The sequence below is a fragment of the Tripterygium wilfordii genome, chromosome 2 (genome assembly GCF_013401445.1).
Source record: "Tripterygium wilfordii isolate XIE 37 chromosome 2, ASM1340144v1, whole genome shotgun sequence".
Classification (NCBI taxonomy): domain Eukaryota; kingdom Viridiplantae; phylum Streptophyta; class Magnoliopsida; order Celastrales; family Celastraceae; genus Tripterygium; species Tripterygium wilfordii.
In genome coordinates, this window is record NC_052233.1 from 6,627,566 (window position 1) to 6,642,078 (window position 14,513).

General features: G+C 39.9%; 4 protein-coding genes across 4 annotated transcripts; 1 reads left to right on the forward strand and 3 right to left on the reverse strand.

Annotated features, from left to right (window-relative positions):
• Positions 1-995: 995 nt before the first annotated feature.
• Positions 996-1,693, reverse strand: LOC120010531. Its single transcript, XM_038861320.1, has 2 exons — positions 1,618-1,693; positions 996-1,501 (listed from the first exon to the last, which is right to left on the reverse strand). The coding sequence occupies exons 1-2, from the start codon at positions 1,691-1,693 to the stop codon at positions 996-998; spliced, it is 582 nt and encodes a 193-aa protein (XP_038717248.1).
• A 1,903-nt stretch (positions 1,694-3,596) lies between these two features.
• On the forward strand, positions 3,597-8,171 carry LOC120008790 (peptidyl-prolyl cis-trans isomerase CYP19-4-like). The gene is made up of 7 exons (XM_038859162.1): positions 3,597-3,801; positions 5,159-5,234; positions 5,443-5,490; positions 5,591-5,614; positions 5,986-6,168; positions 6,372-6,447; positions 7,763-8,171. The coding sequence occupies exons 1-7, from the start codon at positions 3,733-3,735 to the stop codon at positions 7,899-7,901; spliced, it is 615 nt and encodes a 204-aa protein (XP_038715090.1). The 5' UTR covers positions 3,597-3,732; the 3' UTR covers positions 7,902-8,171.
• Positions 8,172-11,000: 2,829 nt separating this feature from the next.
• On the reverse strand, positions 11,001-12,456 carry LOC120010536. Its single transcript, XM_038861323.1, has 3 exons — positions 12,447-12,456; positions 12,298-12,337; positions 11,001-11,841 (listed from the first exon to the last, which is right to left on the reverse strand). The coding sequence occupies exons 1-3, from the start codon at positions 12,454-12,456 to the stop codon at positions 11,262-11,264; spliced, it is 630 nt and encodes a 209-aa protein (XP_038717251.1). The 3' UTR covers positions 11,001-11,261.
• A 1,076-nt stretch (positions 12,457-13,532) lies between these two features.
• On the reverse strand, positions 13,533-14,051 carry LOC120010542. Its single transcript, XM_038861329.1, has one exon. The coding sequence runs from the start codon at positions 14,049-14,051 to the stop codon at positions 13,533-13,535; it is 519 nt and encodes a 172-aa protein (XP_038717257.1).
• Positions 14,052-14,513: the final 462 nt, after the last annotated feature.

A 14,513-nucleotide genomic window follows, 5' to 3' on the forward strand; every position in this document is an offset into this window, starting at 1 on the left:
GGTCCATAATGGTAGCGGGTTCTTCCGCTGGCACTTGGTGCGATGGAACATTGGTTACGGGGGGTCCTCCTCTGTTGGGGGGAGAGCAAGCTGTTAGATCCTCCACATTAAAGATGGGGCTGATTTTCAGAGCATCAGGGAGATCCACGAGGTAAGTGTTGGATCCTAAACGTTGTTTGACTTGGTAGGGGCCAGCACGTCGCGCGTGTAGTTTATGGTAGGATCCAGGTGAGAAACGCTCTGCGCGAAGGCGAACCAAGACCCAGTCACCCACTTGGAAATCCTCAGCGCGACGGTGGTTGTCTGCGCGCTCCTTGCACTTATCATTGTTCAAGACAATACGTTATCTCACTTCCGCATGCACAGATTTGACATGATCTGCCATTTCCAAGGCTATTTCACTAGGCCGAAGCTTGGTAGGTAGGGGTTGTAAGTCTATAGGAGTGCGCGGTTGGAGACCATAGGCAGCTTCGAAAGGGGAGCATCCAATGGTGCGGTTGCGAGAACTGCTAAAAGCAGATTCTGCTATGGGAAGGATAGAATCCCATATGCCTCCTTGCTCATGAATTAGACATCTCAACAAATTACCAAGACTGCGTTTCACTACTTCAGTATGCCCGTCGGTTTGGGGGTGGAAAGCACTAGGGTACTTGAGTTTGGTGCCAAGCTTAATCCATAAAGTCTTCCAAAAGTAACTTACAAACTTGCTGTCACGATCAGACACTAAGCTCAAAGGAAGACCATGGAGGCATACGACATCCCACAGAAACAAAGAAGCTATACGGGAAGCATCATGAGTGCGGCTGCAGGCTGTGAAGTGAGCCATTTTGGAGAATCAATCGACAACCACCATGATAGAGTCGTGACCCGCGACAGTCTTTGGTAACCCTAAAACAAAATCCAAACTCAAATGCTCCCAAGGATGATCAGGGACTGATAATGGTGTGTAAAGCACGATATTATGCTTCCCCCTTACTGACTTGGCAAACCCTACACTATTTCACAACCTTAGTCAGATCCCGCCGCAAATGGGGCCAGAAAAACCTGTCCTCTACCAAGGAAAGAGTCTTGTCAATGCCAAAGTGCCTAGCCAACCCACCCTCATGAAGTTCGAGGATCAAGAATTCACGGATTGAGCCCGCTTGAACACAAATCCGTAGGTTGCGGAATAAAAAACCATCGTGGAGAACATAATCACCCGTGGAAGTGCCATGTCCACTCATGAGAGTTTTCCACACCTTAGAGAAATCAACATCATCAGCATATTGTTGAGGATAGTGTTCAAAACCAGTGATGGTATTCTCCATAGTCACTAGGATATGAGAGCGACGGCTAAGAGCATCCGCGACACGATTATCTTTTCCGGCCTTATGCTTTATCACGAAGTTAAATTGCTCCGCGCATTCAGTTTTTGTTGGGATTGGAGATGCTTCAATGAATCGTGATCGGTGAACAAAATGAATTCCCGAAAGACTAAGTAGTGTTTCTAGTGTTTGATAGTCTAGACTAAGGCATATAACTCAAAATCATAGGTTGAATAGCGCTAGCGACAATCATTAAGCTTTTCACTGAAGAAAGCAATCGGGTGTCCTTGTTGACTGAGAACACCCCCGATACCGATATGTGATGCATCACAAGCGACTTCAAAAGCCTGTTCAAAATCAGGCATCCGAAGGATTGGCGCTTGCGTCATTCGAAGCTTAATATCCTGGAAAGCAGCCTCTGTCGTGTCTGACCATTGGAAGGTAGGGGATTTAAGACACTCCGCGAGAGGGGCAACCACTAAACTGAACCCACTAATAAATCATCGGTAAAAGGTGGCCAGCCCATGGAAGCTTCGGGTGTCATGGAAGGTGGATGGAGTAGGCCACTCGAGTATAGCACGGACCTTTTAAGGATCCGCTTCAATGCCCTGGTCGGAGATAATAAAACCCAAGAAAGTGACACGTTTCTAGAGAAAATAACATTTATGGCGATTTACAAAAAAATTGCTCCTCCTGCAAAACTTGGAAAACAACCCGAAGGTGCTTATTATGCTTTTCAACAGTGTTGCTAAAAACAAGAATATCGTCAAAATAAATGACAATAAACTTCCCGATGTAGGCCCGAAAGGTTTGATTCATCAAACGCGTGAAAGTACTTGGGGCATTTGACTGTCATCCCAGTCCTTGAAATCATTGGGCTCCATGTTGCCCGAGAAATCAGCTACTTCAAGCTTAACCCAGCGTGAAACATCAGCATATCGATCATAGGGCCTAGAATAACCTATGGACTCATCAAGGTCCCGGGACGGATAAATAATAGGATATGGGTCACCATAGGAAGGGTGGGGGACTGGGGTGTAGTGGGGTTGGCACTGGTGTGTGGGTCGATAGGGTGGGCAATTAGGAGGGGGTGCTGGTGGGGGTGGTCGTACGACAGTAGTTTTTGGCAACGGTGGCCGAAAGTTAGGTGTTTGGTGGTGAGTTTGAAGAGGGGGTGGATACTAATAGGGGAAGAATGATGAGGATGTGGGTTTTAGGGTTTAGGGGTGGGGATGATTGGATCTGTGGAGGGGGAGGGGGTTGTTGGAACTGTGGAGGTGGTAAGAGCTGTGGGGAAGGGTTTTGGGTTGGTTGAATGTTCATGGGAGGAGGACCACCACCAAGCTGGTTAGTTGCAAGTAACAGATCTGGGAGCTTTGCCATAGTCTCAGGACTGGAGGCCCTACTACCTCTGTCTGGAGCGTGTTCCTCAGCAACTGGAAGGTCACCATCAGGTGGGGGTTCAACATTATGTAGGGCAGCAGGATAGGTATGTTCCCACAAGGTGTCGACTTTGTCAGATACAAGATCCAGCTTGTGAGACATGGACTTTAACAGCTGCTCAAGGCGAGACTCAGGAGTCCCATACGCCCTGCCACTGCGTATGGTACTCATGATCGTACACACGCGACTCCTCGGATACCAAAATTGATGCAACCAACCACAGATCTGGGATGACAGTCAAGAAACAGGGTCACAACACTATTATAGATATGGCAAAATCTATAGACGATCCAAAAAATGTATCGATATCTAATTACAACAGGAATAACTGAGAATCACTCTCCACAAGAAGATAACAACAACTAAGATCACTCTAGCTGGAGACGAAACTAGGAATAACTGGTAAAGTAAGGACAAGTTTTATCACACCAAAAGTGTCTTTCTCCAACTCATGCCGAAGTAATAAAGCCAAATCCCAGAGTTCCTAAAGATGGGCCGAGCACATGGGCTAGGCATCACGAGGAGTGCTTAGGCCCAACTGAGGACTTGCACCAACTTTCCAGCCAACGTTGACCTGTTACGGGTCCCAGTATTTAGTCGAAAAAGGATTTACTGAAATTATTTCAACAATTCTACATAATTTGCATCATTGATTGAATGTATGATGTTGTCACACAGAATACATGACTATATTATATGGTAGAAATGTAGTGGAATTGGCTGGATTAATTCCAGCCCCTTCCCATTTTAGCCTTTCGTGTTTCTGGAAACACCCGAAACACGCGTGGTTAGCCAATAAATTACGACCAAGTGGTCAATAAGCTACACGGCACATACTGATTGGTCTTACTTCAAGCTGCAAGCCACCAACTTCCTTCCCTATACATGTTTTCCGTATAAGCCTATAAGGTTATAAATCGATCATTGAACAGAAGAAGTAGGAGACGGAAACTATTGAGAGAGTAGAGACTGTGAGGAGAAAGATATGGTGAGATCGTTGCCGGTTGCAATACTGTGGACTCTATTCCTGTTCGGAACCCTAACTCTCATTCAGGTACTGTCTACGGTTAGTTCTATCGGGTCATCTACACTTGCTCGATCATTGGATCCAAGTTCTTGATTTATTCGTAAACTTTGTCTAATTAGTTCCGAATAGAGTTTTTTTTCTGTGGATCTGTTAGCAGAAATGACGGTCGTAGCGTTTATTCTCAATTGGAGATCGATATTGTTTCTTGTTTGAATCTTCGAGTGATTGGCATTGGTATGAGTTTTCAAGGTGCAGTTAAAGGTTGATTCTGCTTTTAGCTTGAATTCGGGAAACGCAAAGGTTAATTCTGATCGAAACGGAAAACATTTTTTTTTTTCCTTTCATTCCAACGTGTGTTTGTCTGCGTTTTTAAACCCTAGAGATAATTGTGTATAAGTTCTACACATAAGTTGATCTTGATTGAAAGGGAAATGGTCTGGTATTTTTTTTCTTAGTGATACGTGTGTGTTTAACGAACATTCCGTTTTTATTATTTTTGAATGAGTTTTCTGCAGTTTTTGAGGTTGATACGGATTTTAGTTGGATTAGAGAGACACTGAACTGGAGTTTGATACTGATTTTAGTGTTGATTATAGAGAAAAACAGGTTAATTTTAATTGCTACTGGGAATGGAGACATTTTGTTGTCTTTTTGTAACTTGTGCATTTTTGTGTGTCTTCGTATTTGAGCTTTGAAGCAACTAAGTTTGTCGGCATTACTCATTAGAGGTTGATACTGATTTAAGTTTGAGTTAGATAGGCATAAGGTAACTGAGATTGAAACAGAGATTAGTTAGGTATTTTGTGGTTAGGAATCAAGTTTTGTAATCTTTTGATTTGTCAAGACTAATTTTTGTTTGTTCCTTGAGGGGTCTGCAGAAGGCTTGCAAAGGGGAATGACATTTTTTTTTGATGTTAGTAAGCGAATTGCATGTGTGTGATTTTAAACTTCTGATAGACTGATTTTTATGAGTCTCATGTTGGGCATTGGAGGTTGATACTTTATACTGATTTGAACATGGGTTGAAGAGACACCAAAATAAATTCAGAATGAAACGTAGACTGGAAGGGGGGCTACTGGAATTTGATACTGATTTTAGTTTGGAACAGCAAGAAACGCATTATGTTATTCTTGCTGAAGTTCTTACTCTGCTTTTTCCTTTTGATAAATTGTGTGCTCTCTTTATTTTAATCAGTGTGAATTCTGTGAGGGGTGATTCAATGGTTACTGATTTAATTTGGATCAGAGAGAAAGGTGATGTTGAAAAACTCATTAGTTAATTAACAATTGAAATCTAAAATGGTTAGGTAGTTCCTGCTGATCGATATTTGTACAAGGAATACATTTGGTTTCTGATGTTGATTTGAAAAGAGTTACATTACAGGCAAAAAAGAAGGAAGATTTGAAAGAGATTACTCATAAAGTTTACTTTGATGTCGAGATTGCTGGGAAACCTGCAGGTATACTTCACTCGAAAGAAATCTAGAAATTTTCCTTTTCTTTATTTGGAAGTTTATTCGTAGACATTTTGAGCTTATGAAATCATATATAGATAGCTGGTAAGCAATACAATACCTACAGAAAAAGGGACATCTACCTATGTTTCTTTTCTTTATAGTTATTCCTGCATGCTTAATGCCTAAATAATCATCATTTGTCGTTTCTCAGGCCGTGTTGTCATGGGTCTTTTCGGAAAGACTGTTCCTAAAACGGCAGGTATAGTAGCCATATCACATTCAAGATAATTAGTAATACATATTTAATAATGCAAGGTCAATTTATGATGTTATTAATAGCTTGATCTTCCTCTTTGCAGAAAACTTCCGGGCATTGTGCACTGGTAAACTTACCATTTCAATATCTTTTGTAAATTTATTTCTCTTTGGATTTCCTTCTTTCGATCAGTATGGTGATGCTCCACATCAATTAGCAACACCATTTTACTGCAAGTAGAATTTATGGTATTGCATCTTTTCTTGCGTCAGCATCTTTGGCATACATATAACTGATTGAAAGAAGAAGAGAACCATTAGAAAGTCTGTGCCAATCCTTTGTTTGCCTTCAAGAATGGAATGAAATAGAAATCATTATATTTATTTTTTTTTGGTTTAGGTTGGAGTTGCAGTTTTAACCTACGGAAGCATCTTTATAGAGTTCTATTATTTTCCACTAAAAAAGAGTAAATTTTGTTGTATTGTTTTATCATTTCAGGAGAGAAAGGTACCGGGAAGAGTGGAAAGCCTCTTCATTTCAAGGGGAGCGCGTTCCATAGAATTATTCCCAGCTTCATGATCCAAGGAGGTGATTTCACTCTTGGTGATGGAAGAGGTGGAGAATCAATATATGGTGAGAAGTTTGCTGATGAGAATTTCAAGCTGAAGCATACTGGACCAGGTAGGATTTTTCAATTATCTATCTAGCTTATTGTCAGGGGATTACGTCTGTAGTTTCCATCCAAATAAAGTGGCTCGATGGCTTATGGTTAATCCTTTTCCCTCAATGCTTACTTCGTTTAACTTTAAGAGAATAAATTATTCAATTCAAGAGTGTCAAACTGCATGATGAATAAATAGAAACTTCTGATCTTTGTTTAACAGGGTTTCTGTCAATGGCAAATGCTGGTCGTGATACCAATGGTTCACAATTCTTCATAACAACTGTGACAACTAGTTGGTAAGTGTAGTTTTGTAGCACATTTTCAATATTATTAGCTTCCTATGACGTACATCATAGCATGGATTTTCCATGATGATATATTAAGGGCTGGTGTAGGCTAGGTGGCTATCTTATGAACTTATCCACCCAGCTGAACCTGTTTAGGAGTCTTTTGCCTCAGGGATTAGGCTATCATTGAGAGGCACATATCCAGACTTTAATGCATCACTATATCCTTTTGGTTGTTATTGATTGGCAACATAAAATTACACATGCATATTCATGGGTATACACTATTTATTGATTGACACATGTTAAATCAGGTGTAGTATTTTTGCCCAGAAATTCAATAATTTGGTGAGCATGCACTGAATGGGTAGTAATATTAAGGTGTAGTATTTTTGCCCTGAAATTCAATAATTTGGTGAGCATGCACTAGATAGGTAGTAATATCCGGTCTTTTAGCTACTGGCTACTGCACTAAAAAATGGATAGAACTGCAAGCATTCGGCCTACAATTTTTATGATATGTCTTTTGCATAGGCTAGCTATCCTATCCTGCTTGGGGTGTCAAACAGGGCCTTATGGCGTATTTGCGGCCGGATAGTACATGTGTCTTATCCAGCCTACAAAACGTGTTTGTCAGGTCTTTGAGGAATGAATATCTTTTATCCATACTCATTAGATATCCTGACATGGGATGTTTTAAAAATGGATAGGATACAGTTATTAATCCAAGAGTAAAAAGAGTATCCCTCATAACCAAATACATAGGTGCATGTATTTACAGATTCTATACAAGTATATATGCATACATAGATGTGCATTGTCAAGAGTCCTGTTCCCTTAAATCTCTCTTTTTTAAATTTTTTTTGTTGGAATCAGTATTTGTTGTCAATGTTCTCATTTATTAGTAGTAGTATTCAACATTGGAATACTTTCACGAAGGTCATTTTTGTCACAAATTTTGTTAAATTGTCCTAGTCGTCCATTTCTCAACATTTCCAAGCAGGAAATAGCGTGTAAAAATCATATTATCTAGCCTCATATAAGTGACTACACTAACATCAGAACCATTACCCTCTGCCCTATTCCTCTCAATTACACAGACTATAACATGCCATACTGCCAAACATGCCCAAAATGTGTGTTATTGATTGTCATCCAATAACTTGTTGCATATATAAGACTCTTATGGTCAAGTTATACCGATCAATGCTATGATCCGTTTGCTTTTGCATGTGGTCTGAGAGAATTTATATTGAAATCTTTGCTTGATGCAGAAAGTGAGATCAGATCCTAATGTGGGGGCCAAATCTTTTGTCTTTGACAGGTTGGATGGCAAACATGTTGTATTCGGAAAGGTGCTATCTGGAATGGATGTAGTTTACAAGATTGAAGCTGAAGGAAAACAGAATGGCCAACCCAAGAGTAAAGTTGTGATTGCTGATAGTGGCGAACTTCCCCTATAATACCCTTGCCTCTCATCACAAATTTAAATCAGTTTAATCTCTCTATCCCTCTCCCGCTCTCTCTCTGTGTTATCATGAGACATGTCATAATGCCTTTTTTACTCTAGTCTACTTATGGAGCGTGTGCTAATGTATTGTGACGATGCCCAAGTGGGTACGAGAGGTACTCCTATTTGGGCTCTTGCCTTTTTGACGCCTCCTCTACGTGTTTGTGTTTGCATACAGCTCTTGCTGATGAGGAATGGAGGCAATCATAAATTAGTTGAAATATGTAAAGTCTCTTATTTTAGCAGGTAACGCCCCTTACCGACTAAAGTCTAAAGCGGAGAGGGAATCTCGATCACAAAACTTTGGGAAGCCCAATGAGGGTTCCTCTATTACAGAAGGCTCTGCATAAGTCCGCCTGAGTTGGGCTTTCTAAGTAAGCGACTAAGCATGAGTAGGCCCAAATTCGATTTAGATCGCCGGTACTTTCACGCTTAAATATGTATATCAGTGCAGGTAAGATTCCACAATTAGCAAAATGGTGTCTTCGATGGATTCCATGCCTATTAGTCACTTGAAAAATCCATTATTACATCCAATAAAATCCATAATAACTTAGGCGGAGCAGGAAGGAAATTCATCGTGTGAAGTTTCGTATGTCAATCTTTTGTAGACCAACACAATTATAAAATAGCAAAAGATACCAGAACCAATGTGTTTCTCGCTGCCTATGTCTCTACTAATTTGGCACGAGAGATTTTTCTAATTGATGCACTTCAATCGCGACACTGACCTCTGCTCATTGTTATAAACTTACAATGACTCGATTTAAATAACTAGAGTCCACATTTAATAATATTGTGGATCTATCAAGTTAATACCCGATGGTTTGGCATCACCCTTTATGCTCAAAGTTGAGTGATTGCATAGGGCTTACAAGCCATGAAAATCAAATTTCATGCATCATACCAGTGAGGAACTTGCATAATCCATACACATCACACATCACACATCACACATCACACACGGATGTCAGCGCCAGCGCAACAAGTGAGTTCCTTTATCTATCAAACCTTCATGCATGTCAAACCTCGTAATCGTACGAAGCGAACTTGAAAGAAGTTTCAAACAATGATTTTCAGAGACCATCTTTCTGAACTCAGTAACCACGTTCATCAAATCTATCAAGGCCTACAAATAAAGCTTGCTGCATAGAATACACAAAGCACTATGATTTGTGAACCGGTGCCACAATGATCAGGGGAAGATAGACCACAAGAAGAGTCGAAACGACAAACTGCAGAGATGACTCCACGAGTGATAAAAAGTACCTAGCAATGCTTCTCTTATATCTTCTGACTCAACAGTTCGCCATTAAATGGACAATTTATAAAAGAACGAAAATTCTATTACTTTTTGTTGGATTAAACACAGCAATTCTAACGAAAAATGTACTACTCTTCAGTGCATACTGGACCTTACAGCTAAGGTAATAATACGCTATACATTCATCAACGAGTGAGTAGAAGCTGCCACCTTTTTGTGTTTAATGTCTGCTCAGAAGATTTACAAAACATTTAATCTGTTAGGAAAGGATTTAAGGGGGGTGGCTTCATTTAAAAGGCAAAATACAAAGAGGGAATTTTGTAGTGGCTATGTGAGGAATGGTCAGGTGACCATAACAGGTAGAATTTCTACCACAATCTAACAACAAATAATGAACTTAAAGATATAGCAAGATGGCAGTTGCAGGCTTGCAGCAAGTCAATGTTTGATATTCAACATGGAGGAAACTACAATACCACATGTAGATGCATAATAGTTAAGAAGACCAAATATATGGCTCCAAAAAACACCAAACTACAATGCATTCCAACACAAGAAAAAACTTCCACCTCAATAAGAACTAAGAAGACATCAAATATAAAGAAACTAAAACACGGATGCACTAAATTACCAGGAAAACTTGCTCTGGAACAAAATCACCTTTTATGTTGGTCTAGAAATCTGAATTCTGACTTTAACCTCCATATATACATCTCATGGCTTAAGAATTCAGGGATGGAGCATCACTCCTTTCATTGAAAACTAGCCCCATGATGACCCCCCTCATTGCTATCACACTTGCGAAGCTACTCAAGATTGAACTTCCCAACAACCATTCACCAGTACTCATCATTGATACATTTACTTCCCCATCCATCTTCTGCCCCACTTCATATTTATTTCCTACCTTCTAAATGAAGTCATGACACAGGTCGTCCTACAGAACTGGGGTTTATCTGATAAATTTAAAATGGTTCAAGCTCACACATGCCTCCATGCTAAAATATACTTGCACTCATATAGATGCAAAAAAGAAAAAAGGAACAAAAAAGGAGCAGGTGAAAAAATGCAGATTTCCTAAATCACAAATAATTTACCACTTACCAAGACAAAAATATGGGTGACAAAATCTTACAGTTTGTACAGGTAATCCTAGAGAATGCAAGCCAATTTACAAAATACAAATTAGAAGACATTGTACCTGTTTCCCATCAATCAATTTCTTCGTGAAAGGGCAAGTCAAATGTTGCCTTTAATTCATAAATTCATCATTATTTTCTCCCTGATTCACTGCCATCTAATCTCAAACATTTCATATCAGTTAATAAAAATACGTAGACATACTAAACTATCACAAAAGAATATCACTAATCCACAATTAGTTTGCATACTAGAGTCTAGAGATGTACAAAATGATAGACTTAGAATATACTTCTAATTTGGCACTTGACCAAGGTCTAAGGAACGGCTTGAACAGCTAGCGACTGAGAAATTCACCTTCATATGAAGCTTCATTAAGCAAAATTTCAAGTGTCAAAATAAAGATCTACCTAGAGGACAACAGTGTATGGTGGTGGTTTCTGTTGTTCATAAATTTCTCCCAAACCAAAATTCAGGATTTCATCAACCATAATCATCTAACCAATATTTACAGAAAATACAGTGCAATGAAAGAAAGAGATGAACAGAACATAAATACCTTACTACTTCAGCAGGGCAGATAATATCATAAGCAAGTCTCGCAGTCATCAGTCATCCTTATAAACACAGAAAAACAACATAACAACGAACACCACATAAGCAATCATTATCATTATCATTCGAAGCATAACAATCACCACCAAAACAACAAGGATTTGAACTTCAAACGATCAGTTTCTCCACATACGACAGATACATAACACATAAAGACTCAGTAAATCAACCACCACAGCCAAATCCATTAAGGCTGCAACAAACTGACTCAAACACTATTCAACTACACCTTATTATATTAAAAAGGGTTGGCGAAATTTACTCAAATTCATCGATGATCGATCGATCATTTACTTAGGTCTCAGCGCTGTCGTCTTTTCCATCCTTGACACCACTCCGTTTCTGCACGATATTAGTGAAATCGACCGATAAATCAGAGTAAATCGAGATCACCTTCGAGATATTCCCGTTGATCTCTCGTATGAGGTCAACGTTCTTGGCGAGATTTTCCGCGATCTTGGACTGGTGGTTCTCGTTCACTTGCTGAATCAGCTTCCTATTATGATCTAGCACGGTCTGCACCTGCCGGAAGCTGCTACTCAGCGCGTCCCATGCCTCCACGTCACACTCCTCGGCGTCGTCTTCTCCGTTTCCTTTCTTCTCCTTCTCCCGCTTGCGGAGGTGGTGGTTCGTCGCGGTTTTGGACAGGTTCAGTGGTTTTGACATTGTGACGCGTGTCGTCCATGGTAGAATCCACCGGTGATGAGAATTCACAGGTAAGACGTACATATACATGAACCAAATTTTTCGATTTTTTGACTGAATTTTGGAATTTATATCTTCTGATGACAGAGGAGTGAAGAAACGGACAAAATTTGATGACGTGGAGAACTTTGATTTGTAGGTCGAAAGGAATACTGATGTAAATCCAGGCCTAAGCCCACCAACAAGCAGGTCCTAACTAGCCACTGGAAAACCGATTGACTAGTGTTAGGATTAACCCACTTATATACTGCAACTTGGAACCTGAATCCATCGATGTGGGATTCACGAACGTTGTTTACATCATTCACACCCTCTACGAAACACCGCTGCTACCCACTTGGAACCTGAATCCATCGATGTGGGATTCACGAACGATGATTACATCATTCACACCCTCTACGAAATACCACTGCTACCCAACCGATTGACTAGTGTTAGAATTAACCCACTTATATACTGCAACTTGGAACCTGAATCCATCGATGTGGGATTCACGAACGTTGTTTACATCATTCACACCCTCTACGAAACACCGCTGCTACCCACTTGGAACCTGAATCCATCGATGTGGGATTCACGAACGATGATTACATCATTCACACCCTCTACGAAATACCACTGCTACCCTTCCATGCCCCGACTGACACGTGTTTTAGAAACCTGCTCTGATGTAAATCCAGACCCAAGCCCAGCAACAAGCAGACTCTAACTAGCCACTGAAAAACTGGTTGACTAGTGTTAGGATTTGTCCACTTATATACTACAACTTGGAACCTGAATCCATCGATGTGGGATTCACGAACGATATTCACATCAAATAGTGATGGCGTTTTGTGAGGCTAGAGAAACTACTTCTGTTTCGACTTTTCCCTATTGGTGCCTTTTCAAGCCGCATATTTTTCGAATCCGAGTAAATGTTATTTTTGGTCAATCGTTACGGCATCTCCAACAAGGGTCGTAAAGCAGTTCGCAAATGGGTAACGGAGGATATGCATACCCATTTTGCCATTTTTGTCATGCCAACAGAGGTAGCAACCCGATTCGGAAATTTGCGACCCCATTTCTGGTTCCCATATTTGCAACTTTGGCAAGGAGAGAGACGAAGGTCGCAAACCAGCGTGGGTGTTGATAACCGTTGAGTAACGGCTATGAATAGTGCTGAAAACCAGGTATAAATGTTAACATCTAAGTTATGATTGCTATTCGCTCAACTACACTGTCATTTCTCTCGCTCCCACTTCGCTAACCTTTTATTTGGTAAGCTCATTTTTTATTTGTACGAAGCTAGGGTTCAATTTCGAGACTGTGGATTTTGTTGTTCTCTTAGTTTTTTTTTTCAAATTCGTAGAGGAAAAGTTTGAGATCTCTGCATTTGCATGTTATAAGCTTCCGATAGATCGAAATCGTGTTGAAATTTGGGTAAGTTTATTGTGTCATGTACTTGTGTGCGTTTACTTTAGATTCTGAAAGTTTATTTTTGTTTATTTCGTAGCATTGTTGATTTTGATTATGTGTTTATAAATTATGCAGCTGATGAGGTTAGTTTTCGGTTGAACTACTTGTGTTGATGGATTGGTTCAACTCAATACTTGACAGATAATGGGTGTGACCTAATATTTGATTGTTTAGTGGCTTTCAGAATTAAGGCTCATTGTGAACGTAGTTTGGGTTCTATAGATGAATATTAGTTTGTTTAATATTTTTTATGGGTAATTGTTGTGAGGCTTGTTCAGAGCTTGGGTTCATCTTTTTTTGGTAAGCATAACAATTCTATAGATGATGTGCTTGCTAGTTTGGTAGTTTGGGTTCTATACTGAATCAGTTAATGAATTTTGTTTTGTAAGCGCAATTCCTCCATTGTCAGTGCATACAATCAATACTTCCAAGCGTATCAAGAAAACCACGTTCTTCATTCTGTGCTAATAAACGTTGAACATCGTTTTGATCGGGCACCCTCAAGTACCTTTCTCCGAATGCTATAACAACTCCTCTAACAAATCTTCTTAAACTTACAATTGCAATACTCTCACCGATCTGTATATACTCGTCCAAAGAGTCTGCTGGACTCCCATATGCGAGGATCCTAACCGCTACAGTGATCTTTTGAAGAGCAGAGAGCCCTAGAACTCCAGTTACATTTCGTCTCTGGACAAAATATGCATCATTCGCTATCACAGCATTTGCAATATGGAGAAAAAGATTTCTACTCATTCTAAATTTTCTCCTAAATAGACCTTCATGGTAAACAGGATCTGGCTTGAAATAGTCATTCCCCAATCTGGAGTGACCGTCAACATGATTGCGTTGAACAATTCTATGGCCTGGAATGGAACCACGGTGGCGAGTTCGTCTCCTCCCATTTGCTTCTTGATCATCCATCTCTCGTGCATTAAAAAGCTGCCACCTTTTTATGTTTAATGTCTGCTCAGAAGATTTATAAAATTTTGATTTGTAGGTCAAAAGGAATAGTGGTGGCTTTTTGTGAGGCTAGAGAAACTATTTCTGTTTCGACTTTCCCCTATTTGGTGCCTTTTCGAGCCGCATATTTTTCGAATCCGAGTAAATGTTATTTTTGGTACAAGTTGGTTATTGGAACGGTAAGTTTCTATAGTCTCAATTAGTCAATGGCTACTTCACCAATTTTTTTTTTAAAGGAAAGTTCATAAACGTGATTGCATTAGGTAAAAACTAATACAGAATATCACATCATGTGATAATTTTTCCAGATAGACGAAACACATCAAGACAAGATCAATTAACAAAGATAAACAAACTAAACCCTATTAGTACCAACAGACATCGTAGGAATCACACTTTGGGTAAAATACCCGACTCTGGACA